The 23,438-nt window shown below is 47.9% G+C and overlaps 9 protein-coding genes across 9 annotated transcripts; 3 read left to right on the top strand and 6 right to left on the bottom strand.

Annotated features, from left to right (window-relative positions):
- Window positions 1–887: 887 nt before the first annotated feature.
- On the bottom strand, window positions 888–1,304 carry HD556DRAFT_1232839 (uncharacterized protein; the record flags this gene model as incomplete). The annotated part of the gene is made up of 1 exon (XM_041297545.1): window positions 888–1,304. A coding segment is annotated over one exon (417 nt), but the record flags the coding sequence as incomplete, so codon positions are not given.
- A 2,827-nt stretch (window positions 1,305–4,131) lies between these two features.
- On the top strand, window positions 4,132–6,571 carry HD556DRAFT_1354295 (putative halogenase). Its single transcript, XM_041302427.1, is given in 14 exon segments — window positions 4,132–4,207; window positions 4,219–4,305; window positions 4,319–4,386; window positions 4,444–4,559; window positions 4,619–4,715; window positions 4,773–4,815; window positions 4,871–4,917; window positions 4,964–5,300; window positions 5,346–5,651; window positions 5,699–5,852; window positions 5,913–6,025; window positions 6,077–6,129; window positions 6,181–6,251; window positions 6,305–6,571. 12 exon segments carry the CDS (start codon window positions 4,369–4,371, stop codon window positions 6,540–6,542), a joined length of 1,593 nt encoding a protein of 530 aa, XP_041163064.1. The 5' UTR covers window positions 4,132–4,207; window positions 4,219–4,305; window positions 4,319–4,368; the 3' UTR covers window positions 6,543–6,571.
- Window positions 6,572–7,614: 1,043 nt separating this feature from the next.
- On the bottom strand, window positions 7,615–9,440 carry HD556DRAFT_1440589 (S-adenosyl-L-methionine-dependent methyltransferase; the record flags this gene model as incomplete). The annotated part of the gene is made up of 10 exons (XM_041306138.1): window positions 7,615–7,728; window positions 7,776–7,979; window positions 8,034–8,075; window positions 8,123–8,147; window positions 8,201–8,383; window positions 8,433–8,554; window positions 8,604–8,784; window positions 8,832–9,139; window positions 9,195–9,202; window positions 9,254–9,440. 10 exons carry the CDS (start codon window positions 9,438–9,440, stop codon window positions 7,615–7,617), a joined length of 1,374 nt encoding a protein of 457 aa, XP_041163063.1.
- A 1,310-nt stretch (window positions 9,441–10,750) lies between these two features.
- Window positions 10,751–11,798, bottom strand: HD556DRAFT_1440588 (uncharacterized protein; the record flags this gene model as incomplete). Its single annotated transcript, XM_041306137.1, has 4 exons — window positions 10,751–11,412; window positions 11,472–11,581; window positions 11,633–11,736; window positions 11,790–11,798. The coding sequence occupies 4 exons, from the start codon at window positions 11,796–11,798 to the stop codon at window positions 10,751–10,753; spliced, it is 885 nt and encodes a 294-aa protein (XP_041163062.1).
- Window positions 11,799–15,570: 3,772 nt separating this feature from the next.
- Window positions 15,571–17,711, top strand: HD556DRAFT_1306275 (uncharacterized protein; the record flags this gene model as incomplete). Its single annotated transcript, XM_041299892.1, has 7 exons — window positions 15,571–15,663; window positions 15,715–15,991; window positions 16,038–16,131; window positions 16,192–16,979; window positions 17,031–17,371; window positions 17,429–17,594; window positions 17,656–17,711. The coding sequence occupies 7 exons, from the start codon at window positions 15,571–15,573 to the stop codon at window positions 17,709–17,711; spliced, it is 1,815 nt and encodes a 604-aa protein (XP_041163061.1).
- A 125-nt stretch (window positions 17,712–17,836) lies between these two features.
- HD556DRAFT_229495 (uncharacterized protein) lies at window positions 17,837–18,954 on the bottom strand. Its single transcript, XM_041309959.1, has 4 exons — window positions 18,805–18,954; window positions 18,547–18,753; window positions 18,077–18,470; window positions 17,837–18,023 (listed from the first exon to the last, which is right to left on the bottom strand). Coding segments are annotated over exons 2-4 (600 nt in total). The 5' UTR covers window positions 18,751–18,753; window positions 18,805–18,954; the 3' UTR covers window positions 17,837–18,021.
- A 634-nt stretch (window positions 18,955–19,588) lies between these two features.
- Window positions 19,589–20,048, top strand: HD556DRAFT_1354209 (uncharacterized protein). Its single transcript, XM_041302426.1, has one exon. It carries the CDS (start codon window positions 19,624–19,626, stop codon window positions 19,885–19,887), a length of 264 nt encoding a protein of 87 aa, XP_041163059.1. The 5' UTR covers window positions 19,589–19,623; the 3' UTR covers window positions 19,888–20,048.
- Window positions 20,049–20,516: 468 nt separating this feature from the next.
- Window positions 20,517–22,033, bottom strand: HD556DRAFT_1288737 (phosphatase 2C-like domain-containing protein; the record flags this gene model as incomplete). The annotated part of the gene is made up of 4 exons (XM_041299361.1): window positions 21,672–22,033; window positions 21,238–21,594; window positions 21,008–21,175; window positions 20,517–20,953 (listed from the first exon to the last, which is right to left on the bottom strand). Coding segments are annotated over exons 1-4 (1,221 nt in total), but the record flags the coding sequence as incomplete, so codon positions are not given.
- A 391-nt stretch (window positions 22,034–22,424) lies between these two features.
- HD556DRAFT_229452 (uncharacterized protein) lies at window positions 22,425–23,366 on the bottom strand. The gene is made up of 2 exons (XM_041309958.1): window positions 22,607–23,366; window positions 22,425–22,550 (listed from the first exon to the last, which is right to left on the bottom strand). The coding sequence occupies exon 1, from the start codon at window positions 23,199–23,201 to the stop codon at window positions 22,650–22,652; it is 552 nt and encodes a 183-aa protein (XP_041163057.1). The 5' UTR covers window positions 23,202–23,366; the 3' UTR covers window positions 22,425–22,550; window positions 22,607–22,649.
- Window positions 23,367–23,438: the final 72 nt, after the last annotated feature.

The raw sequence follows: 23,438 nt of genomic DNA, 5'->3' as shown, positions 1-23,438 counted from the left end.
TGTGGGTTGCTGGTACTATCTGACGATGGAGCACCATCTGAAGAAGGCGATCTGGACCGCCCACCAGATAACTGTCTAGAGAACATGAGGTTTGCGGTGCTTGGGCTCATGACATACGGTCTTGGAGCTGGAGCAGGCGAGTTCTGAACATGATGTGGAATACGGCCTGAAGATAAAGGAGTCGATGGACCTGAAAGCAAGTCCAAGGTTCCCTTGTTTCGCGGGGTATACCAACTCTTTGACGATCTGGAGTACCGCTGACGGCTGTTCCTCCTCCGATTACCCTGCCCAGGAACATATTCACTTGAGATACGAGCCGGAGAAACCCATGGAAGGCCGCCAAGGTCTCGCACGAATCGCCGAATACGCGCCATTTGGGAGGCAATGGATTCCTCTGGTGGGGGGCGAATGGGAGACTCCATCTTTGCAAAATCCTCTGCAGGCCGAGGCTCCACAAGGACGGGAGTCGCAGTGGCTTGGGTCGAAAGATGAATGGTATGAGGGATGGAAATCGCTTCGACGGAGCGGTTGAAGGGATGGGAAGTGGAAATTGCGTCGGTAGAGTGGTGGAATGGATGGGAAGTATCGCGATGGAAATGAGCAGGAAAGATATCATCATGACTGTGCGAGCGACTAGGTTCGTACAGCTCGTTTACAGCCGACAGTGTCCGGTCACGCCTTGTATCCGCAATGGATGTGCGTGTATCAGTATCAAGCAAAATGTTTGGTCTTGTAGGAGATAACATGTCGGACGGAGGGGTGTCAACCCTCTCGACCTGGGGCACATTATTTGCTAGCACTTGTCGGTGTACGAGCGAGATCCCTGGAGCTCGAGGATTCTGATGGTACGAGGATGTGCTCCCCTGCTTCGCCGGCTTAGCATGGTCCTTTGAGTTCAAACGTCCTCTCGACATGACTCTCGGTATACTTTTCAACCCGTTCATGATTCCACCGTAAAACGTCTTCTTCCCCTGAGGCTTCCTTTCATGTCCCTCTGAAGACCCATACCCATTCTCCTCATCGGCACCTGTGACTTCGATGCCAACAGTCATATACTCCTCAGTGTCTGATAGAGTGGCGTGCGCCGTATGAGGCGCTGGACGCATAACAGGAGTGGAATGCCAGTTAGGGGTTTGAGGGGTTTGGGTTGCAGGGTACTGGGATGGCTGAGAAGCCGAAATCCAAGTAACATCTCGCACACGCGATGCATGGCTTGCCCTGGAATATCGATCCCTGGACATTGGCTCCCCAAGGAAATCCCGAGTAGTACTGGGGGAACGTGAGAAGCTTGTGTCAATACGCATGTCTCCCAGTCGAGGTTGCCCATAGTCGAGGTCAGACATTGCAATAGACAGCCGGAGTGAATGGCGCAACTAGCGGAAGTGGAATATGAAGAGGCGCATAGAAGGCGACATGAGTCCTTATATAAGTGTGGTCGGCGTAGAACTGTACTAGGAGTGAACGTCACGTTGTGACACGAGGCTCCTGCGAGATCTGAGATTAAACAGACCGTGCCACTCAGAGCACTGAAATGCATGCTCAGTCTTGCCTTCCATCACAGCCCGAGCACGCATTTCTCGCATGGTATAGACTGACGGCAAGACGAATGACTGTGACAAAGGTAGTTAGAAGACAGCAAAAATCCACTTTTTAGCATTTGGATTGCAGTCATGCAGGCTGGAGCTTACGGTATTCGACAGGGGCTTTTCTTGTATCATGCTGACACCACTGGGGCTGGTGGAAAGCGACGATTAACACGGCCATGATATAACCGGCGGGGGCAATGCATTGAGGTGCGTGCCAGTGCCTCTCCCCACGAATCAGTTTGACGATAGCATACCCGACAGCGGTGCAGGACAGCCGTAATAATCAGAGTCTTCTTCTCATTAAATCCGGGATGGAGAAAATGTATGCCGCAAATAGCTGTGGGCGTGACTGACCCGGAGTCTGAGGACAAAGCCTGCACAAGTCCCGTTAACTTGCGGCTTCAGCACAAAAATTGCCAAGCAGGAGCTGGCGGATCGCCGACCTCGTGTATCCCCAGTGCACTAGGTGGAACCTTAGCACAAGTTTATGAGTAACTGTGATGCGCTTGAACTTTGAAGCGCTTCAGCCTTCAAAGCTTCAAGCTCAAGAGTCTTGTCAACGGTACTACGGTAGGGAATGTGATCACGTGCACACTTGACGGAGCTTGAACGTTCTTGAAAGCTTGAACACTCAGCCCGAAACTTATGAGAAGAGGCCCGCCGGGAGTAAAGAGACTCTAGAGCTCGAGACGCTATGTTTCTAGAGACCATCCCAAATTCTGACACTCTCGCAGATAAAATGACAGACTCGTGCATTCTCATCTTCTGAACACCGGTCAGGCAAGAGCCTGAGTGCATGGTTGATTCTGGCAGGCTCTACCGTGGTCCGTTACTTATCTTGCAACCATATATCGGCCAGCTCCCCGAATGCAATACAAAATGGAGTACTACTTGCTGTAGTGCGCCTCCTAACGAAAGCTCCTACTACCCAAAGACAGCCTGAAAGCTTCCTGGCTCTGTTGCAGATGAACGACGTGGCCGAGCGACTCAAGGTCAGTCAAGTGGCAGTCGATGGCAGCAGGCTTGTTACTGACGCTCGAGGAAAACGCGGTTCTGACAGATCTAGATGAACTAGACGTCAAGCATCCAGAAATCCTGGGACAGGCATTTCAAGAGCGAATCCGTCCACTGCACTTCAAGCAGTCATCAGGCGAAAAATCGCGTCAAGAGTTTTTTCTGGTATCTTACAGTACTTCTTTCAGATTTATTCTTGTGCCTTTGGCGCGCTCCTTTTCACCGTGCGTTCGTGCTTTATTCTGTCCCGGATTCCCCTTCGCCTCACGCTTCGTCAGTGTCACTGATACGCCGCTTGGACTGTCATACTTATCATAGTTTGACATGCTTGTAATCTAGTCGTCTGGTTCCAATGCAGTGACTTGGCAGGACTGCTAGTGCCCGGTTGCTTCACGCCCGGGCTAGTTGTGATCTCCACCATATTTTTACACCTACTCCATGGAGCCCACTATGTTTATTTTCATCTAGATGCACCCTGTGGCTAAGTTAAGAACACCCTTGTTTCATGACTCTTATCCGAGCATTTGCTGATTGAACTCAGAGTACGCGCTGCATAACTATGATAGAGCACATGCACCCGATACGTCCGATTGTGTGTATGCCCCCCATGTGTATAGCCACATTTGACTCTTAAAACCGTAAGGACGATCAATCTGAAGAAACAATTCCGAGCTAAATTCTAGTGTCTCTATTTCAGCACTAACTTATACCTCGACTTGTCTAGGTCTCGAACAGCCTTGACTAGTTGCGAAGTTGGCGGAACTCTAACCTACTAGACGCGGCAGCCGTGCGCTCGCCGAAAACCTCATCCTTAATTCCAATACGTTTCAAAACCAAGTAATATGACGAGTTACATATTTTCGTGCAGGTCCTGTTACCTTCCCACTCAGGCTAACAATACCAATACTCATCTCCGAAGAATTCGGATTCTGCTAGCACAGATACGAACACGGAGTCCCGGTGGACTACTTTGAGGGTTAACTCGTACTAAGTACTGAGTAATCAGTACTAGTAATGAGTGTGCTTACAAAGCGAATGTTTTGGTTGTATAATTGCTTTGCCTCTACTTTGATTCTCGCGTATCACGGATCTAAGACTCAACAGGTCCCCACCCCACTCGGTTCTCGAGCCTTAATTAACTTTGCTAGTGATATACTCCACTCCGGTCGGCATGTAAGAAAGTGCCGAATGTGATAGACCAATAAATAAAAACACACGCGGCTGCACACAGCAACCCCGGTCATAGTAATGACCGCGACATAGTTGCATAATTCTGCGCGCATCAATATCCATTGCACAATGGTTGCTTTGATCTCAAAGGGGATTACTTGAGTGCCCTTCAGGGCCGCTAATAAATTAGAGTTTGCAACTTTGCACGCTTATGTAATAATACGTAAACTGAACGCCACCTCGTCGTTCGAAGTTTCTTATTACTTAACTTGATTCGTACAAGTAGCTGTTCGTTCCATCGTTACATTGTACAGCAACATTTTGCATCATGCCGTACATGGAGTACCGTAACACTGACCGGCATCAGTACGTACATTCATCAATTCTGATCGAATGATTTTTGACAGAACACCCGCGCGCGGTGGCTAAGTTACTCCGAGGTCTATGTAGTTGACTTTCTCGGTCTCAGTCGAGATCTAACGGCTTCATCGGGTGCAAGAATATTACTACGTTGCATTATTCAAGACACAGTTTCCGAAGGAAATCCCGTATATAAAGGTATGGCGACTTTCCCTTTCCTACAATCCCCTTCACAAAAATGGCCACTCGAACACTTGTAAGTGGCTGATATCCATTCTTCTGCTACAGTGAATTTGGCTGACATACTAGCTAGCCAACTTCAACTCAAATACTCGTTGTCGGCGGCGGACCCGCCGGAAGCTACGCTGCTGCTGCTTTAGCTCGAGAAGGCTTTGAAGTCACTCTTCTCGAAGCTGCCAAGTTCCCTCGGTCAGCGCATATTATACATGACATCGGTATACAGAGTCACTAATACATAGTTGTACCAGTTATCATATTGGCGAGAGCTTGCTCCCGTCGATCCGCCCCTTCTTGGCATTTATTGATGCGGAAGAAACCATCAAGAATTACGGATTCACAGTCAAGGTTTGGATGATCTTCAATGGGTCTGTACACTATTTTGACACGTTTACCCTCTTATAGCCTGGTGCCGCAGTCAAGCTGAACCAGTTCAAACGAGAAGGATGTGAGCCACAGTCACTGTCGTACATCGTCATACTAATATTGATCGTCCATTCCAGATACAGATTTTATTGCGCTGAACCCAGACAATGGGTCTTGGAACGTGGTATGTGATATATTGGGGATATGCTCACCGTCTCATCGTTTTGCAGATTCGGTCGGAGTTTGACGATTTGCTATTCCGTCATGCTTCGAAGAGTGGCGCAAATGTGTTCGACAACATAAGAGTCACTGAATTTCAGTTCGAGGGCGAAAGACCTGTTTCAGCCAATTGGAAGGATGCCAGCACTGGAACCGAGGGCCATATCTCTTTCAGCTACCTAGTCGATGCATCAGGAAAGAACGGGGTCATGTCCACAAAGTATCTCAAGAACAGACGCTATAATCAGGCTCTCAACAATGTCGCATGCTGGGGATACTGGGATGGAACCGGGTCTTACATGCCGGGTACCACTCGCCAGAATGCTATCTTTGTTGAAGCACTTGAAGGTATGAAAACAACTCAAAGGGTTTCAGTAATCTCACTGTTTGCAGACGAGTCTGGATGGGCTTGGTTCATTCCCCTTCACGATGGATCCACATCTGTGGGAGTTGTGATGGATCAAGAGTCAAGCAATCGCAAGAAGAAGGCTTGTCGTGCGGCCTCAGGATCCGGCTCAAACCTTCTGGCTCATTACAAGCAAGAGCTTTTAAGTAATGCTCCTGGAGTCCTTAAGTTGATGGGAGATGCCACCCTTCGAAACGATGGTACACCGATGGCTGTGAAATCTGCAGGCGATTTTAGCTACTCGGCCCCCTCTTATGCTGGGGATCATTACCGACTGGCGGGGGATGCTGGAGGTAATTTTCTTGACATGTTGTGGCACTCGCGACTGACAATTAATAAGCGTTCATCGATCCATTCTTCTCCTCTGGCGTCCATTTGGCTTTCACAGGTGGACTTTCGGCTGCTCTCACGATCTCTGCGTCGATCCGAGGACTCTGCAGCGAAGATGATGCCCAGCGTTGGCACACCTCAAAAATCGCCACCTCTTACACGAGGCATGTAAATTCGGTTATTGGAGTGATAGTAACTAAGATCTAATGCAATGTATGGCACAGGTTCCTTCTTGTCGTCCTGGGCACCTACAAACAAATCAGAAATCAATCTATGCCGGTGATGAGTGATGTGGATGAGGACAACTTTGACAGAGCCTTTGATCTCATCAGGCCGGGTGAGGATCGATGTCTTTTCTATCGCTACAAAATCTGATACTCGAGTGCAGTGATACAAGGAACAGCAGATGTCGGTAAGGCCTTGACAGAAGACGAACTCCAGGTGCGTGTGTTCTGCTTCTATCTTCCGTGATATCCTCATTCCCATTAACAGAAAACTATGGACTTCTGTAGTCATCTATTCGCACCAACCGATCCCGAGATGCATTCTTCAGTCAAAGCTAGGTGGGGATCTATCGTTTGCTCAATTAAATTATCTCATACTAAACTTTGAATAGACTGGATCCTTCTCTAACATCCCCAGACGCACCTGTCATGACAGAGAGCGACATCGATCGCGTGCTTGGAGATGCTGATGAGGAAGCCAAGATCGTTTTAAGCGAGATCAACGCGCGGAAGCCCATCCACACAATGTACAACCCCACAGAGAACTTCGGTGTCGAGGAACACTTTGGTTTCAAAGCTGTCTTACAGCGAGGTAAATTGGGTTTGGTGACTAGCCAGACGGAATTGTGATAGACGCATCGCTTACTCGACCACGACGACTGTAGAATTCATCTATGTAAACAATATGTATTAGCTGATAGTAGAACTTGTACTTACTATACTAGAACTTGTAGAGCTTCGTATTCCAGGCTCTCAGGGCAATAAAAGTTGCTGTATGAAATTCAACTTCATGCCGAGCCCACTTAGGATTTAGCAAAAATTGTATATGCCAGCTGCGACCCTGACTCAGACGACGTCCCTTGAAACTCGGGGGTACATTCAACCCAAGATAAGATCTATCAATGCATCAGATCGCGGATATGAATGAAAACACAGGCTGGGTTATCATTGTCTTCCACTGCGCAGCTCACTTCGATGGGCCGCAATCGATGAATCCATAATATCTAGATCTCGTAACTGGGTAGCGGACAACACGGATCGTGCATGGCTCAACTTGAATGATTGATTGTTCCGAACACGCAAAGACGCGGAGAAACAGGCACCACGCAAACCGACATGCAAGGATCTGTATCAGGGCCTAGGAGAGCTGTCCATGTCAGCTCTGAAGGTATTTAGGTTGCTGGCCGGTCCAGGCTAGTCGCTACATTTTGATCACGCGCCACTCGATAAGATGACTCGGTGCCAATTGCTAGCACGAGATACCGCCGGGATCGGGTGCAGTTGCGTCCATCATTATGCTGTGTTACTGCGCGTTCACCGCGGCCCGCGGCATCGTCGATTCGTTCTAGTCCAACTTCTCAATACGTTTGAAAGTCACGCATCAACTTTTCGTTCCATCCAAGCCGTTCATCGTGGACAGACAGTTTCCACTCAGATCTGCGTATCAAACTACATTCATTGACCTGAGAAAGGATTTGCTCACGGTCAATTGTACACAGCGTTGTCGAGGGTCAGAACGCGAAGAGACAGTGTCGCTGTGTCTGTTTGCGGAGACGAACGAAGGACAAGACTAAGACTGTAAACATTGTATTCAGTGACTTTCTTTCTACTTTAGACACTGTTGATCGGAAAACAGACGACCGTTGAAGGCGTGTCCTTGTACATTTTATAGCAGATAACAAGTTGTCAATATAAGGTCATCTCAACTCTCGTCTGTACGAACAGCGCGACACTCCATGATAGACACGTAAGCCCTAAGCTTGTATAGCCCTGTGATGACAAGGCCAGCCCGGGAAATTATAGTTCGCCACTGATCCTGAAAGAATGGTGAGCAAAGTTCATACCAAGACAGGGCAGGCGTACCAATGTCCTTTCGTGGCAATTCAAAATGCACAGGAGATGCAAGGCGAGTGCCTGTGGCAGGCGAGATGAGGAATTGAGAATGGTTTGTTCGGTTATGAGGGAAGCAGAAGCTGTGTTATTCATTGTGTTTGCTGGGCTATGCTCAAGCTCGGCATGAGTGTCGGGATAGTGCCCAGAGATTCTCTCGATGATCAGGATCTTGGACTGGAAAGATATTTAACGTGCTCTCGCAACTACAAAGTGATGTCGAGAACGAACCTTTGGTCCTGCAGCAGCAGCAAGTTTCTCTAGGATGTTCACCTAGAAACGTCAACTAAGATTTTATGTCGATGATGAAAAAGACTTACAGCTTGAGCCTCGGGCCAGTTGTGTCTATGAAAGAACGTCAGTGGATGACAAAGGATCACGAACAAGGTGCAGCGCACAGAACATGTCGTAACATGAAGGTATAATTATCTCCAGTGCGTGGTTGAGTAGAGAACAAGTCGTTGGCTTCAGCAACTACTGTGCCATGAACTAAATTGGGATCCAAACGGGCCTTGATGTTAGCTTCAGCAGGCCCGACCATCTCTCCCCTTTCCTGGACAACAAGACGGAGGGCAGGAAATCTTGATACTATGTTTCAGTTGCGTTGCTTCCTCAAGTTTTTTCACTGACTTATTAGCGAGGGCGATAGATAAGCTTCCTTTGCCTCCCCCACAATCAACAATAGTTGATTCTGAGCACGTTTGCCATGGGTAGTCCGATAATATTCCTGGGGTCACATATTCGCCGATTGCCTGAGAATTATAAGTATAGCATTGCCAGTTAAAGGCGGATGATGCAAACCTCGACACTCGCTGAAAATCGACCAAGATAATTCCTATCATCTTTCACCCAGTCGAAGAATGACTTTGTAGTATTGTTCGCAAGTTGAAATGCGGTGTGATCTGGAGACTTAGAGAACCTGAATTCGGGATGCACGAGCCATCGAGGAAGAGCCTCTGCGACCCTCATGTTGTTGGGAACCCTACAACAAGATTAATCGTGCAAAGCCGGTATGCAAAAGAATCCTACGTTATTAATGCACGACCCCTTTGGCCTTGTAGTAAAATACGAGAGGAGCGATTCAAGGCAAAAATACCATCCTGAGTCTCTCGAATCCAACCACAAACCGACAGATGGCGTAATACCGTGGTGATCTTATGGGAGTCAAGGTCCAGTTCTGCTTGGAGCGTTTTGACAGAGATGCCAGATGGTTCTTTCGCCATGCGGTCCACGATGCCATGTTCAGTAAAGACTTGAACGGAAGCAAAATCATACATGGCAAAGGCGCTCTCAGCGGCTTTCTCAAAGGGATGTTGTAGGAGATTCTTGAGCTCTACCTGAATAAATAAATTGGTACATGTTACAGCAGGAGCATGCCGAATTTGAACTTACAACACATGCTAGAAGGGTAGAATTAGTATGTGGGTTGATCCTGTTGCATTCAAACATACCTAGCGCTGCTCTGCGGGCTTCGTATACGCCAACTGGTATGGGCTGGTCCAGGCTATCCAAAGGGTGCGCGTCGGTTCCATACTGTGAGGACAAAGGCGGCAACCTCGACCCGTCCATCGAGACGCGTAAACTGTTTAGCGCATTGTTTAGGGAGGTTTGGAGGTTATCTAATTCAAGGTGGTTCATCGTGGTCAGTAGCTCCGAGTCAGCGCTCAACTGTCACTGCGAAACTGTTAAAGATATATATATTGATATACACCGCCCTGAAAGAAGTTGGGCTGGAAACTTTAGCTTACACTCACGGGCAAACTTTGTCGGTTCAAATCTCAACCGAACCAGGATTAAAATATCCATGATCATCATGGGCGCATCAAGCTCGTATCATGATGGTTTCTGCACAGTGGGAGAAATTGGAGTTTAATAGAAACGCCGACTAATTGGAGTTAGGGTTAAGCTGCTTACATAAATACTTACTTATGTTTACTCACAGCCCCGGGGATCTGACTTTTCAGATCTTACATAAGTACGTCTTCGGTGGGGTGTCCCATACGGCACTACTCTGTAGCGAATAGAACCCGCCGGTGAGTCAAAGATTAGTACTAACAGTAGGCCCATCAAGTTACTGCGGGAATTAAGTATCTCCACATAGGCCCATCAGAAGTTACCTGAACTTCAATGTAGGTCAACGCGACACCCTCTACAATTTATTATGTATACTCATGCATCATGAGTCATCGCCCCGCAAAAAACAGCTCGGGAAGTTCCAAAGGCGTGGCATGAGTCTCCGGCACATCATGATGTTGTGTTTTCTTCTCGCTTCTGAACCCTTAGATACCATGATCCATCTTCCTCTGGTGCCCAACTCACATAAATCGCTCATGATTCATTACTCAGGAATCAGTACTAACTGATAAACCATAGTGATTACTTCGTTCATAAACCTGCTCGATAACTTGAAGGTGACGAGGATGGCACTGCCGGTTTACACTGTTGGACTTTAACCTCGCTATTCGCATCCTTAACAATGAATACTTTCGTGGCGCATTTTTTTGGCTCCTTGGTTATTGTCCGTTGGGGCGGTGCCCTATGGGGGACATTACGTGCCTATGTACTACTGTATCGTATTCTGATTGCTGCCTCTATTTGTTTCTATAGTAATGATTCTGGCCGGAGCGAGGACGATGGGTGCCTGCTGAAGGCATCTGCGTGCGATTAGCGAGGGTGGGGCCAATCTTTGGGTTTCATCTATAGACTATTGGGGCTGGCGGGCGGGTTGACATTGCCGAAAATGGGTTCGAGTCGTCTGGTCTTGGCGACGTACGTGAGAAGCTTTCTGGCTGACTTTTGCTTTTGTCGTTGAGCAAACTCTTGATGTCGCGGGCTCTCGTGGCGCATGGTCTTTCAACGATACCTCTAACCATGATCTTATCTTATACAACATCATCTACTATGTGTTAATAATATATACAAAATAGCCTGCTGTTCAGAGCGAGACCTCAAGCCGACGCGGTCGGTTTCTGAGCTACAAAGGTGTAGAAGACAACCTTTGACTGAGCGTTGGTCTCCCATTCCCTTTCCAGATCTTCCATCAACTTTACATATTCTCCCTCTGTTCGAATCCCCATCTTCACTACTGGGGTTTGCATTCCCTTGTAGGCACCAATAAAACTCTCCCGAGCTTTAGCCTCCATACCGTCTTCGTCTTCCCCACCCCCAAGGCTAATTTCAAGACGCTGTGCCGTGATGTTGTCAAACCCAGCGCTTTTGAGGACATTCGGAATATGCTCAATGCAATTGAGTAATAGACCTCTTTTGACGAAGAGATCCTGAAGCATCGAGAAGTGTCTTTGCGTTACCTCTCCAGCTGAGCAATGACTAGCTTCAAGGAGCTGCACCCAGCCTCCCGGAGCAAGGACACGGAAGATTTCATCCACGACCGTGTTCCACATCTCTTTGGATAACGCTGCGATAAGGAGACGCTGGTTTACTAGCTGAAAATTGCTGGTCCAATCGTTCGGTAGCTGCAAGATGTTCCCCGGTCCCAAATGTATACGTTGCTTTTGTATATCATCGAGCTCTGGAAAAATGTTCGTCTTCAAATCGATCCCATGGAAGTTAACATCCTTATTGGCGTTATAACAGTCAAGGAGCCAGGTTGCTGTCGTATGAGTGGTCCAATGGTCAGATCAAGGAACAGAATGACCGATAAGCACAAACCTGAGCCAACTCCGCTGTCGAGTACCTTGTCTCCTGCGTGCAGCTCAATTGGAGCGAAGACAACACGGCCCCCGAATCCGTGTCGAAGGACTTCGTATTGAACTGCCAGTCTGTTATGCACAGAGTTGTCAATCTTCGTTCAAGTCGAGCTATAATCTAACCTTTTGCGCTCCTGTTCATCGGTTGGAAGTACATACAGAGATTTTGCAACTGCTTGTGTCAGGTCATCACCGTGTAGTTTAGACTGAAGAGAGTTTTCTGCAGACTAGTGCATGTAATCGTGAGCTCGAAATCTTTGGAGTTGGCAAAGGAACTTACATAGGACATGATGCTGGAATGAACTTAGGGTTGGAATAATTCAAGTTGCGTCACCTTTTAAACACTTGCATGTACTATACTTACCTTTGCAAGAATCATTGATCAAAGTCCCGTGTATACTAGTAACATCGTCACCAGTTTATCGTCATCTTTCGTGTGGGAGTTAATGGGCAAATAATGCACCGCCGTTCCAGTTTCGTCGGATCTGCGGATCAGATGTTCCAGAACTTCTGGTCTGGGGAATGCGCGATGAAACTCAGCCACAATTCCTACGTATGCCAGGGTCGATCATTAGTACATGTCGTATCTGCGAATCTTGTCAGCCTGTGCATCAAGTACGCCTCCACACCTAATAATAGCGTACTGCCAATTTTAAGTTGCTGCAAGTACGTTACGATCTTTCTCCACCGGGGTGACCATATGAGCGTTTGAATTTCAGATTTAGATCTGTGAATTATGTATATCTTCAGGCTATTCCCATTCAGTGAGAGAGCCTTAAGGGATAGGAACAATTGCTCCCACATGCAAAGTTGAATGCACCTGCTTTACTCACCGCATGGGCTCGGCTGCGCCACATATCAGCTCCAAGCCGAGGCAGCCTGATCCAGCTGACCTCTGAATCTCCGCACTAGTACTGGTAGGCAAAGATTAAGAAGGTGTACCGGGTGTCATTTTGTTACCAGGGTCTGCCCTGAATAAACTCGCGCTTTGCCTTTTTAGGATCACTCACTCCAGCAGTATCCGCTGACATAATCTTACCGTCGCAGGCTCCATCGTCCAGCGCCATTCGATACCCTGTGCTCACGGATTTATCGTGTACTTTCGCACACTTGCATTTTTTCTACAGGCACTGCGGGTTTGTACGGAGTGTAATGAACCGAATCTCGAAGCCCGATTCAGGACGCTAGCGCCCGCCACAGGGACCAGCGATGCTTCCTCATGTTCTAACTTACTACCGACGGACAATGGGCATCCAATATTAAAGTTCATTCTCCAACCCTACCTTCTGTATTCGAACCATCTCTTCGAATATCGATCATGTCAGGGCCCTTTCCATTGCAATAGATTGCATGAAAGTCCAGAACGACGACGGACTCTTGGCATATGAAGAGGCTTCGATTCACGAAGCCGGACGTGAGCATGAAGACGAATCTTTTCACGTCAAAACCCATGGTCTTGATGAAGGCTTGATCGTTCTGGCTGGCCACAGAGTACTTGTCCGTGAATTTGGATTTTGGAAGGAGCTGCGCGCGACAAAAGTATGGTCGTTGTGCGTCTATAGATGTGTTCTTGTCGGATCAGCTCGGTTCTCACCAGTAGTACAGCATCCGCAACAATATTGACGAGTGCAGATTCTTCTTCGTCGATTATTTCATCTATATCTCGTTTTGCAGCGCTTGATATTATAAGTACGTAACGTGATGACATCCATTATTTTGCCTAAGAGAAGTTGAGAATCGAGATCAATTGTAATTTTGATGAACGTAGCCGTACACAGCACACTGTGCACTGCGTGGATGACTTACCAAACTGTGGCGGTGTGGGAAAACGTCGCCACTAACTCTGCCACAAAGCTGTTCCGGCTGCTTTGCGGCAATTTGAACAGCTTTTACTAAGATCGATCTTTGTCTGGCGATGTCGGATCTGGCATGCCAAGAATGTGCATCTGCTGGGGAGTGGACCGTGAACGCGTGAACGTTTGAACAGTGATACCCAGTCAATATTTAAGAGGGAGCAAGTTTGCTAAGATTGCAGATTCCCCGCGTCAACATTAAGCCCCAGTGCGCATCCAACACCTTCAAGTTCAATCGTTATTCAACCAACGTCCTCCAGAAAAACTAGTTTCCAGTTTACCCTGAAACGGGTTTTGGTTCAGGCGCAAGAGTGAATGCCTACCCCGTCGGAGAATCACATCAGACCGTTCGTTTCCGGGACCAGCTACTGTCATGCGATTTCACACTGCTCAATCCATAGACGACGTTCCCCGGTATCCACCAGCACTGCGGACGATAAGGCGCGTCATCAAGTACACTCATCCAGGAGCCGATGAGTTGACAAACTGTACTTTTGTCGGGGTATCTAAAAATATCTGGCAGGAGGTTAAAACGTTAACGTTTAGGGGTAAGTCAGTCTTGCATATCGGTATTTCCACTCTCACGTACTCACCTAGGATGTCTGCGCGCACTGACCTGCATATTATTTGTCACGCATCATCTGTGTGTCCGCTCTCCCATGCGTAGCAATATTAATCATGACCGACTTCGTAAAAGAGTGTCTGATAAAATCTCGGCCGAAACTCGTTGCTAGACATCAAAGATACGTTGAAAGCGGGGATTGGCTTTGTCGATTCCACGCTATTCTACGATTAATGAGCGTAACGCTTCGAGTGGCATAACTGGCTGCTTTGGAGCATTCAGTCACATAGATGTCAATTCGACGTGGGTACCGTCCTGATTCACGAGCAAGATCTTGATCTGCTTTGTGCTGCGGGGTGAGATTGCTTTCTCTATACATACACTTATCAGCAGCTCAATGACGTGCATGCCGAAGTGAGCTAAGATTTTACCGACAAGAAAGTTGTTGACATCTTGTCAAGGGTGAAATCCGCGCAGTAGTTTACGAACTCCAAGGCCAGATCGTGGAAGAGATCGTAGAAGGCTGCTAAAAAGTAGGGTTCGCACCACTTCATCAATTCTGGAAAGTCAGAACCCCATGCTGTATTATCTGACACGTTACAAAACAGCTATAATTGTTGCTTTGATGTAGACTGGTCATCACTCACAACTCAGCATCATATGACGTTACGGAGACTTGGCCGAAAAGGTTTTATCTTGAAACAGCATACAGGCACCAGCATGAACAAAGACAAACTTTGCCATGATGGAGTGTAGTTGGCCAAAAACGGTCCCAAACGAAAGCCATCGAACAGGAGGAAGATCTAAGGCTCAAACACTGCCATCACATCCAGCAGTTATGTGACGGGAACAGATTCAACAGAACGCACCTTGCAGTGCTGCACGACCCCACCAACTTGCGAGCTGAATGACTTTTCATCTACTACTGATGGAAGAGCAGGCAAATGTAGATCAAATACGTGTGGTCAAAGTGGATTGGACGGACAAGATCCAGAGAGATGGAGGTACCCGGTGGTCATACTGCATCTGACGCTCGAGTCTGGTCCAAGGTGCGTTCGGTTCATTTTGAAGGTTTATGATTGGGAAGTTCAAACAAAGTCCAGGAATATCGCAGGTAGCCTATACAAACCATTCACCATGACCATAACTGCCGGCGCGGCGGTACTTGCGAGGGCCCGTACAATCTTGTAACATTAAACGTTTGAGTTGGACGGTTGGTTTAGCTAACGAAGCTGTTCTTCGACCCGGCTACTCGGCAATCGATTAAACCCACGAACCGGGACTCCCCGACACAGCGGCAACCAGTCACTGTTTATCGCCGTACAGTATCTCCTCGCATGTTATGGAAGGAGCATCAGCCAAGTCACGGTTGGATCTTTGTCATCTCACGGTTGGATCATGTTGACCAGTCGCGGTCGTCTGCTCACAAACCATCCGACTCTAAATGACTATGCAGCACTGCCACAACATTTGTCTTCAAGCAAAGTAGGCTTAGTCACCGAGCCCCGCACCGCCGTCAACAGTACTAAGCGGAACCGGAGACTTCACATGCGGGAGTGACGTCTTCACCGACATGTATATAACTGTGGTACGCGAAGTATACCAATGCAACCTCTGTACCACAAGGACTTCCTCCGCTATCTTCAATGGCCATGGCATCTGGTTCAAGTAGCACTCTACATCCACTCGGAGGCCTTCAACGTGGCAAAGCGTGCATTGCATGCAGACGTCGAAAAGTCGTCCGTAGATGCAACCTGCGTTATCTGAAACTTGCTCACTTGTCTTACTAGAGGTGCGATGGTGCCCGACCGACGTGTGGTCAATGCGTCCGTGGTAACAGGCCCGCCGACTGCGAATACACGGATGGCCAGGGCCGGTCTCGGACACACATGCTGGAACAAGAAGTTGCACGTCTTCAAGCTCGAATACAAGAACTCGAGCATCCTGAGCACACTACGCCTGCGGTTGCGCTACACGATCCTTACTCATCGTTTGACGTCCCGCAAGGCTTTTCTGTCCCATTTGGTTTCCAGCCTTCTCATATTTCTGCACCAAGTCCCGGAGCGTGTAAGTATTTACAAGCCCATAACCACACTGTCTCATCGTTTTCTAGCGTCGAGTTCTAGTGCTCAAAGCACATGGGGTGATTTCAGCCCGGGCGGCTGGTGGGTTCAAGAAGAGCCTCCAATACAAATTGTACTAGAATCGTAAGCTAGTAATCCTGTATGTTTGTCCATATGGTCTACTGACTGTGATTTTTCAAACAGTTTGGACAAGATCTTACTTTACGCGGACGAACTTGGGTTTTTCCTCCATATCCCGCGCGTACGCAACACGCTTGTGACCGCTTCTTCCCGCGGTATTCCGATTGCGTTACAAAACACCATTATCCTATTATGTCTCCACATCACGAATACGAAGCAATCCGCCTTCGAGCTGACAGTGCTATCAAGATGTTTGCGTCAACTGGCTGATATCATCCCTTCCTGCAGCGCGAGTACTCGAGATTTGCTGGATGTCCTCCAAACAGAAGTCCTCCTTACATACTACCTGTTCCGGGTCGGACGAACTGTCGAGGCGAAGTACCATTCAGGCGCGGCGGCCAGTCTTGTTCTGGCATTCCGACTTCATTCTTCTTCTGAAGGAGAGCAAAATACACCTGCGGATATGCAGTCTGTGGCATTCGATATATTTGGGACCACCCTTCCAAATGTAGTCGACGATATAGAGCAGACAGAAGCCAATCATGCATTCTGGAACGTCTTCACTTGGGACAAGAGTGTGTCCGCCGTGCTGGGGGTTCCGCCTAGCATCGGTAGATCTATTAGGGTATCTGTCCCTTGGCCTAGAAAAATGCGGGAGGTTGACTCTTTCGATCAAGATATCCACCTCACAAGCCGTGGGCAGGAAATCGGACTTCAAGTGGACACCGTACAACAGTTCCTTGTTGATGGACAGAGTGAAAAGGGAGACTTCGACTCTGCACTTGCCTTTCACGCAAAAGCAGCTGTGCTCCTTGACGAGGTGAACAATTTAGTTGAACAACACATATCAGGTAGGTATAGTCGGCACACAATTTTCTTCTTCTAACATCCTTTCATTTCAGATTCACGGTTCCAAGAAACACATTCATTCCGAGCACAATTTGCGTCACTCGACGCACTCATACAACACCTACAAGCATCCATTCCGTCTAATCCATCCTTGACAACTGAGGCGTCACCATCGTCCTCGCGATTGAGTCTTACTCCTTCGTCACCTCATCTTGCTTATCCCCGTTCATTTTGCATACAATCCCTTCTATCTCTCGCTACCATCCGGTTGCACAGCCCCTTCCGCGAATCCTATACCTTATCGAATGCCAAAATCGTCACCGCGGCAGTGCTCATAGCGCGTGCCCTACAGTGCGTGAACGTAAATACACTGCAGTATTTTGATCCTGTCCTCGTAAGTTATGATTGCAGAGCTTTTGGTATATAATTCTTGACAGTTTTTGCTTCCCAGATAATATGGATAAAAGCTTCCTTCGTGATCCATGCGGAAATCACACGTTTACGTGGCATAAAGGCCTGGCCAACTCAATTCCCCGTACGCGGCGAAGGACTTGTGCAGGCCCTAAGGACGATGTTAGGTGTATTAAGGGACATTGCAGACCATTGTCCTGTACTCGGTACGTCTTTGTTCTCTTCTTGGAGACAAGACATGTCGTTAATGGTACGTCATCATAACAGCACTGCGGACAAGATTAGAAACTGTATTAACCCTTCTCGACTTTGGTACTCAATGATTCAATTTTCCGATACTTTTGCTAGCGTGTATAAACCTTTCTCATAAACAAGTCCTAATGTATCATTACTCGTCCGGGATGCCCTTGTGTAATAGTAATACCCCTTCTAGAATACCCTGTACGGTACTCAGTGATTTTCTCATCCTTTCGCTAGAGTGTATAAACCTTTTCTCACAAACACTAGATGTCTCATCTTATTCTTGATCCCACAGGGATCGTGCCATACACTATTCTGCAAGTTTTTGTCACGTACACACAACCTAATATTGTAACATTACGTGTCTGCTAGACTCATCGATAACCACAATGGTTCTAGGGGTTGACATGAACTTCCTGTGCGACCTCAAATGAAAGATATGACATACATGCTGGGGAGATCATCCCCTTTCTGAGAGCTTGTAGGTTAAGCTTTGTTCCATCCTGCGATTTGAATGTCACTGTATTTTTGCTGGGGATGAAAGTGTTTGCGTTGCTATTCAAACTCCGTGTTGGGGAAGCCATCGCTGGACTTGGGGAGGGAGAAGACCTTGCGCTCTGTGCAGTTGGTGATGACAAGGCTTGTACGGTGAATACCGAATTCGCTTGACGATCGTCCTCGATATGCAATGTATGCACATATGGTACAAGCTCTTTCCATGAGTCTTCATCAATGAGTACCTTTGCGGGATCAACTGTCCCATCTTCGCGATAGAATGCAGCATACATGATACGCGAGTCGTCAGGGAGCTCCATGGAGGCTTTGACAAGCCCATATACAGTCTGCATGAATCGATCAGCATTGGGGAGAATAGGACTCGGGAGAAGAGTGAGTCACGAGAAACAATACGAGACTCACCCTGAACGGCACACGTGAGAGATGCTCCCTTCCGAACGCCTTGATTATGGAACCCTTCATACCCGAATACTCGACCATGATAGGCGATGATCTTGGCAGGGAGGAAACGAGACGTAAGGCCTCCATGCATTGCGCAAGACCTGACGCCACATCGTTAGGCGACGAAGCCAATTGGGAGAGGATTTTCAGTTGAGAGCGGCTCATTATCTGTGCTTAGAGGTCGCATCTTATCGATTGTCTGTATCCAACGTAACGCACCTAGTATTATAGAGGCTGTCTTGAAGTTGTAATGGTCTGAGAGGAAAGGAAGACAAGTGCGGCCGAGTAGAAATTCATTTTAGTCATATATTGTTGCCTTGTCACCACACGTTGCACTGACACGCTGCAATGCGCGATGCAGGTGTTCGGTGATGGGTATTAGCTAACGTGCCAGCTGACATGGGCGTCTGTGATATCGATCAGAGAGCTCGAGGTCGATACCAGCTGATAGAAGCATAATTAACGTACCACGGAGAAGATAACCTGCAACGTGAGTGGAGCTCCTGCAGGCTTGTGCGTGGCTTGTGCGTAGCTTTCTGCCTAAAACAGACCAAAGAACCAAGTCCAGACTCTACTAGAAGCTTCAATGGGCGCGAGCTGGGCAGCGGCTGATTCCTGAGTTGAGTCCGAATCTGGAGTCACCTGAACCAATTTCATGGCGCACGCAAAACGTCCGAGCCCTGCTGGCAATTAACAAACTTCGCCCTATCCTTGTGAAGCCTACGATATCTGTGCATGCCAAGGCCACTGAAGGGAATACAGGGAAACGGTTCTGTGACTTGTCGAATTCGTCAACCTCTACTTTGACAGAAGTTCTCACTGAACAGTGAAGTAACTCCCTCATATGTGAGACACCGTTGGTCATGTTGAGTTCTAAAACGGAACTTGGCAGCGCTAAAAACCCACCTGATTATGACCGAATCCAATCAGCGTCCAACTTGAAGTATCATTTGCTGTCCGATTGACAGTGGCCGGCGTCTCTTCATCAATACTTCCACCATCCTCACCAACTGCCGCTCCCGAGCAGCACAACAGATAATGTATAGTGTCCTGCTGTTCCCAATATCTCCACTTTATGGGGTGTTGGGGCTCTTATTTTCTTTTGACCTTCCTTGTACCCTCGATCGGTCAGCCATCCGTCTACTTTCCGCAGTTTCAGCGCAATATTTTCCTGTCATGAGCGTCTATCCAACGTCTTCAAATTATGATGGATTGTTCTCCAGAGGCAGTTATAGGCTTTCATGGTCTGGCTCGCTGGCTTTCCACGCAATTTCACTTGTCGGTGATATTGGTGGAAGCTGAAGCTTGGCTCTGTCTCGGGACGGCAAGATCCCAATGAAATCTGCGTCTAACGATCTTCGTTAGATTCACACGCATCCTTCACAATCTTGTGAGTACTTAAATTTGGCACAAAACCTCTTGCTTACTGGCCCTTTAAGAAGGCTTTATGTCGTCGGTTGATCTACATACACATTCTGGATTTCAGCGGAGTCTTTTGCCGTTGTTTGTGCCCACAGTTCACTCCCAAGTGCGTACCACATTGCTCATACCATTCGTGTCTTAATTCTTTTCATGGTTAGCTTTTGGATTTTCCGCCTCACCGACCCCCCAGACTTACAAACAATTTTGGACTGCAATGTTAAGGAAGCCTTCCACCCACACCCAGAGGTGCCGATATACACAGTGCGTGCCTTCTGGAGTTGTTCGTCCACAGCTATTGATCGGTTGTTTAGGACGCAGACAAGGGGCACGTGCAAATGAAAGACATCCCGCTGGAGATCGAGATCGTGGATCTGCTAGATGCAGGGCTCGATGTTTTCCTGACTTTGATCTATAATTTACAAACGCAACATTTCTGGCACTTGGCATCTGTACAATCCGCATCCGTTACCCCCTACATGTGCACGCCTTCGTATGGGATACTACAGCACTTGTAAGATGACAGTCGTATCATCCATGTAAGGGACAGGCATGTCTACGTTAAGCATACATGATACTCTGTCGATGTCTTCTGCGCCCAGAGCGTGTCTTAACAAGCGCAGCATTGCCTCCTGGATGTCGTCTTTCACGACGTCACCTACTATTCCCACCCACTTCTGGACGAGAGATGCGAGGGATTCAACGTAATCTGGCTCATCCATGTAAAGGTCAACCAGCCCGTCGGAACACATCAAGATAAAGTAGTCGCAGCTTGACTGCTCATGAAGGTCGACATAACGGACGCTTGCAAGATTCGAGACGTATGGTGGGCTCAGATTTCGTGGAATGAAAGACTCAATCGCAGCAGGGACACGAAATCCCGGTTCTACATTTAAAAATATTTTCTCAGTGTAGATGCGAGGCAGTTTGAAGCTGTGGTCGCCAACAGCTTGATGCCGCATCACAGTGAGATCGACTGATCTAATACATTTGGTAGGCTTACCTCTCGTGACAGCAAGATTACCGAGCACTCTATCGTCGAAGATGCATTCCGGTTCGCCAGGGTGTTGCTGTTTGATGCGATCGGCCTCAGCAGGGTTGTTGCCATTGTGATTATCGCTCAAGATGGATGCATTCCATTGTGAACTCGCGTCTCGTCTACTTCCGAGCACTGCTCCAAAGTCGATGTTAGTGATTTCCGCTTGCATTTTGATAACCTTCACCTCAGCTCACCCACTAAGCCATCACCGAGATTTAGCACCCAAAGATGCTTCTTTGTAGGGTCGACGAGCGTTAATAAGATTGTAGATCCCCTCAAGCAACGAAGGGCTTTCTGATAATTTAGTCCTCCAGAAGACTGGTCGTTGACCCGCGCTTTGACTGATATATCTGACATCGTAGCAATCTCGTCCACTTCTTCAGGGAATATTTCGAGGAGGTCCCGTTTTATTGCTTCATCCACGTCAAAAATCGCTCTGGTGAGAACATCTGTAACGCCCTCCAAGTTGGTCACTGTGGGCAACAATCCAACCATTAAAAGAGAGGGCAATTCGGCAACAAGGTAATCAGCTGTTTCATGTCCTCCGTGTCCTATATAGGAGATGTTTAATTGATCAATAAAATATGTGGGGGAATGTGAAGTATTTGTGGTGCCTCATAACACGCACCATCGAAGACACAGGTCAAGCTCCAGACACCATTTGGGAGGCTTAAATCCATGATTAGATGTCTGTCCTCGTTGACTGAACTAACGTGAGGCTGGAGAGAAGCGCCAAGGCTCCTTCCGTCGCTTGAGATATTAGTTATGCAGCGTTTCAGGATCTGGGCACGTAGCTCGTGCTCTGGAAAGAGACGATAACGCCAAGGGCCACGATCAGAGCCATAGCCTTGCATGTACGCACGACGAAACACTTGAAGGGATGGCATGTGCTCTGTTGACTAGCAAGAACAGGACCCTGCGAGGTTAAGGCATGTAAGTCCTGCCACGGTGTGCAGCCCTGGTAGAATTATGGAACTGTGTGAAAATTTACGGCCCGTGAACCCACAATGATTTGAATACATCCTAAGCTCAATCATTAGTCAGTACTAAGTAGGGGTAGAGCCTCCAAGCGGACGTTGTCGCAGGTAGCATCATCATTAGGTTGAGACCACACCAGCTTCTGTCTGCCAGAAGTAGGCACATTGCCAGCCGCCCCAGTCCAACGCAGCTATTGAGTTTAAAGATCTCGTCAGAATGAGTCGATCAGCACGTCCTACGTGCAGGGTTGCAGCCGCTTCATCACATACACTTAAATCGAGACTGACAGTGATGAGATCAGGAATACCGAAGCACACGTGACACATCAGCATGATGTCTAACTTAGGGCGTTTCTGATGAAATTAGTTTTCGCTACGAATCAGCAGCAACATTGCAGTCTGCCGTTCAGTGCATCGTTCAGTAGGACAACCATAAATTCAGGATCAGTGCTAGGTATAAAATAGAAAGGGAATCATAGAATCAAATGGTACACTCGACATTGCAGCAATAAAATCATCGTTACGTGGAGCTGGAGGGATTGATGTTAGCAACTGCGAGGACAGATGGTAAGGATGAAAAACTCACGCGTCTCGGCAACTCGACCAGCGCGTCCCATGTGCCATGCAGCTCAAATCAAGTTCAACGCTCCTCTAGGAATCACCATTGCAGTGTCAGGAGAATAAAATAGGTGTCGGGAAGCGGGAGGTACCCAGAAAAGGAGCTCATGTTTGGGTCCCATGATCCATCCATCAGGCTGCAGCAAGAAAGGGGTTGAATTAGAATGATGATCAGAGGTGGGTTCGAGCAAGTCAGCGGGATTGGGCAGGGCGAGAAGGAAATGGGGGGGATGGTCATAAATGTTGGTTGGGGTGATACGGCTTTCTTGAGTGGGAGATGCAGTACTTCGATGCAGTGGAGATGCAGAGGGATCCGGCTCTGTGGACTCGGGGGATGGCAGCGCTTTCATAAGCTGCACGGTTTTATCCTCCGAACCAGACGCGGTGCTAGTACCATCCGGTGAGAACGAGACTGCGCCAGTGTGCCCCTTCAAGGGCTCACCCAATGGCTGTCCCGTCGCTGCATTCCACAGCCGCACAGTGTGATCCCTTGAACCAGACGCGATGCGAGTACCATCCGATGAGAACGAGACTGACAAAACCGCGTCAGTGTCCGATTGCATTGAGAAGTCCGAGTGCTTCGATCCAGAACATCAGTCGCTCGTCGCCGCTTATTTCATGTGCGAGCTCATCGTCAAAGTCCGTTGTCTGAACATGCGCACCCCAATACCGACAGGAATAGGACAAATGTGGGGAAATGGATGTTTTGACTTATTCAAGCAACTCCGTGTCTTGGGAATTAGGGAGGTAAGATGACTTCAAACCACAGATGTTGAAGCGAAGGCCATGTTTCCAAATGC

The sequence above is a fragment of the Suillus plorans genome (genome assembly GCF_016647745.1).
Source record: "Suillus plorans strain S12 chromosome Unknown HD556scaffold_14, whole genome shotgun sequence".
NCBI lineage: Eukaryota > Fungi > Basidiomycota > Agaricomycetes > Boletales > Suillaceae > Suillus > Suillus plorans.
The sequence above is the reverse complement of the archived record's forward strand: the minus strand, read 5'-3'. Positions and strand labels throughout refer to the sequence as shown.

Bases quoted from the DNA above. Each gene is read 5' to 3' on its own strand.
- HD556DRAFT_229495 (XM_041309959.1), bottom strand. From the start codon at position 18,750: ATGAGCCGCTCTCAACTGAAAATCCTCTCCCAATTGGCTTCGTCGCCT. The intron at 18,471-18,546 runs GTGAGTCTCGTA...CGATTCATGCAG, and splicing joins TCTCACGTGTGCCGTTCAGG to ACTGTATATGGGCTTGTCAA.
- HD556DRAFT_1354295 (XM_041302427.1), top strand. The intron at 5,301-5,345 runs GTATGAAAACAA...CACTGTTTGCAG, and splicing joins CTTTGTTGAAGCACTTGAAG to ACGAGTCTGGATGGGCTTGG. The intron at 6,252-6,304 runs GTGGGGATCTAT...AACTTTGAATAG, and splicing joins CATTCTTCAGTCAAAGCTAG to ACTGGATCCTTCTCTAACAT.
- HD556DRAFT_229452 (XM_041309958.1), bottom strand. From the start codon at position 23,201: ATGCAATCGGACACTGACGCGGTTTTGTCAGTCTCGTTCTCATCGGAT.
- HD556DRAFT_1354209 (XM_041302426.1), top strand. From the start codon at position 19,624: ATGTATAGTGTCCTGCTGTTCCCAATATCTCCACTTTATGGGGTGTTG.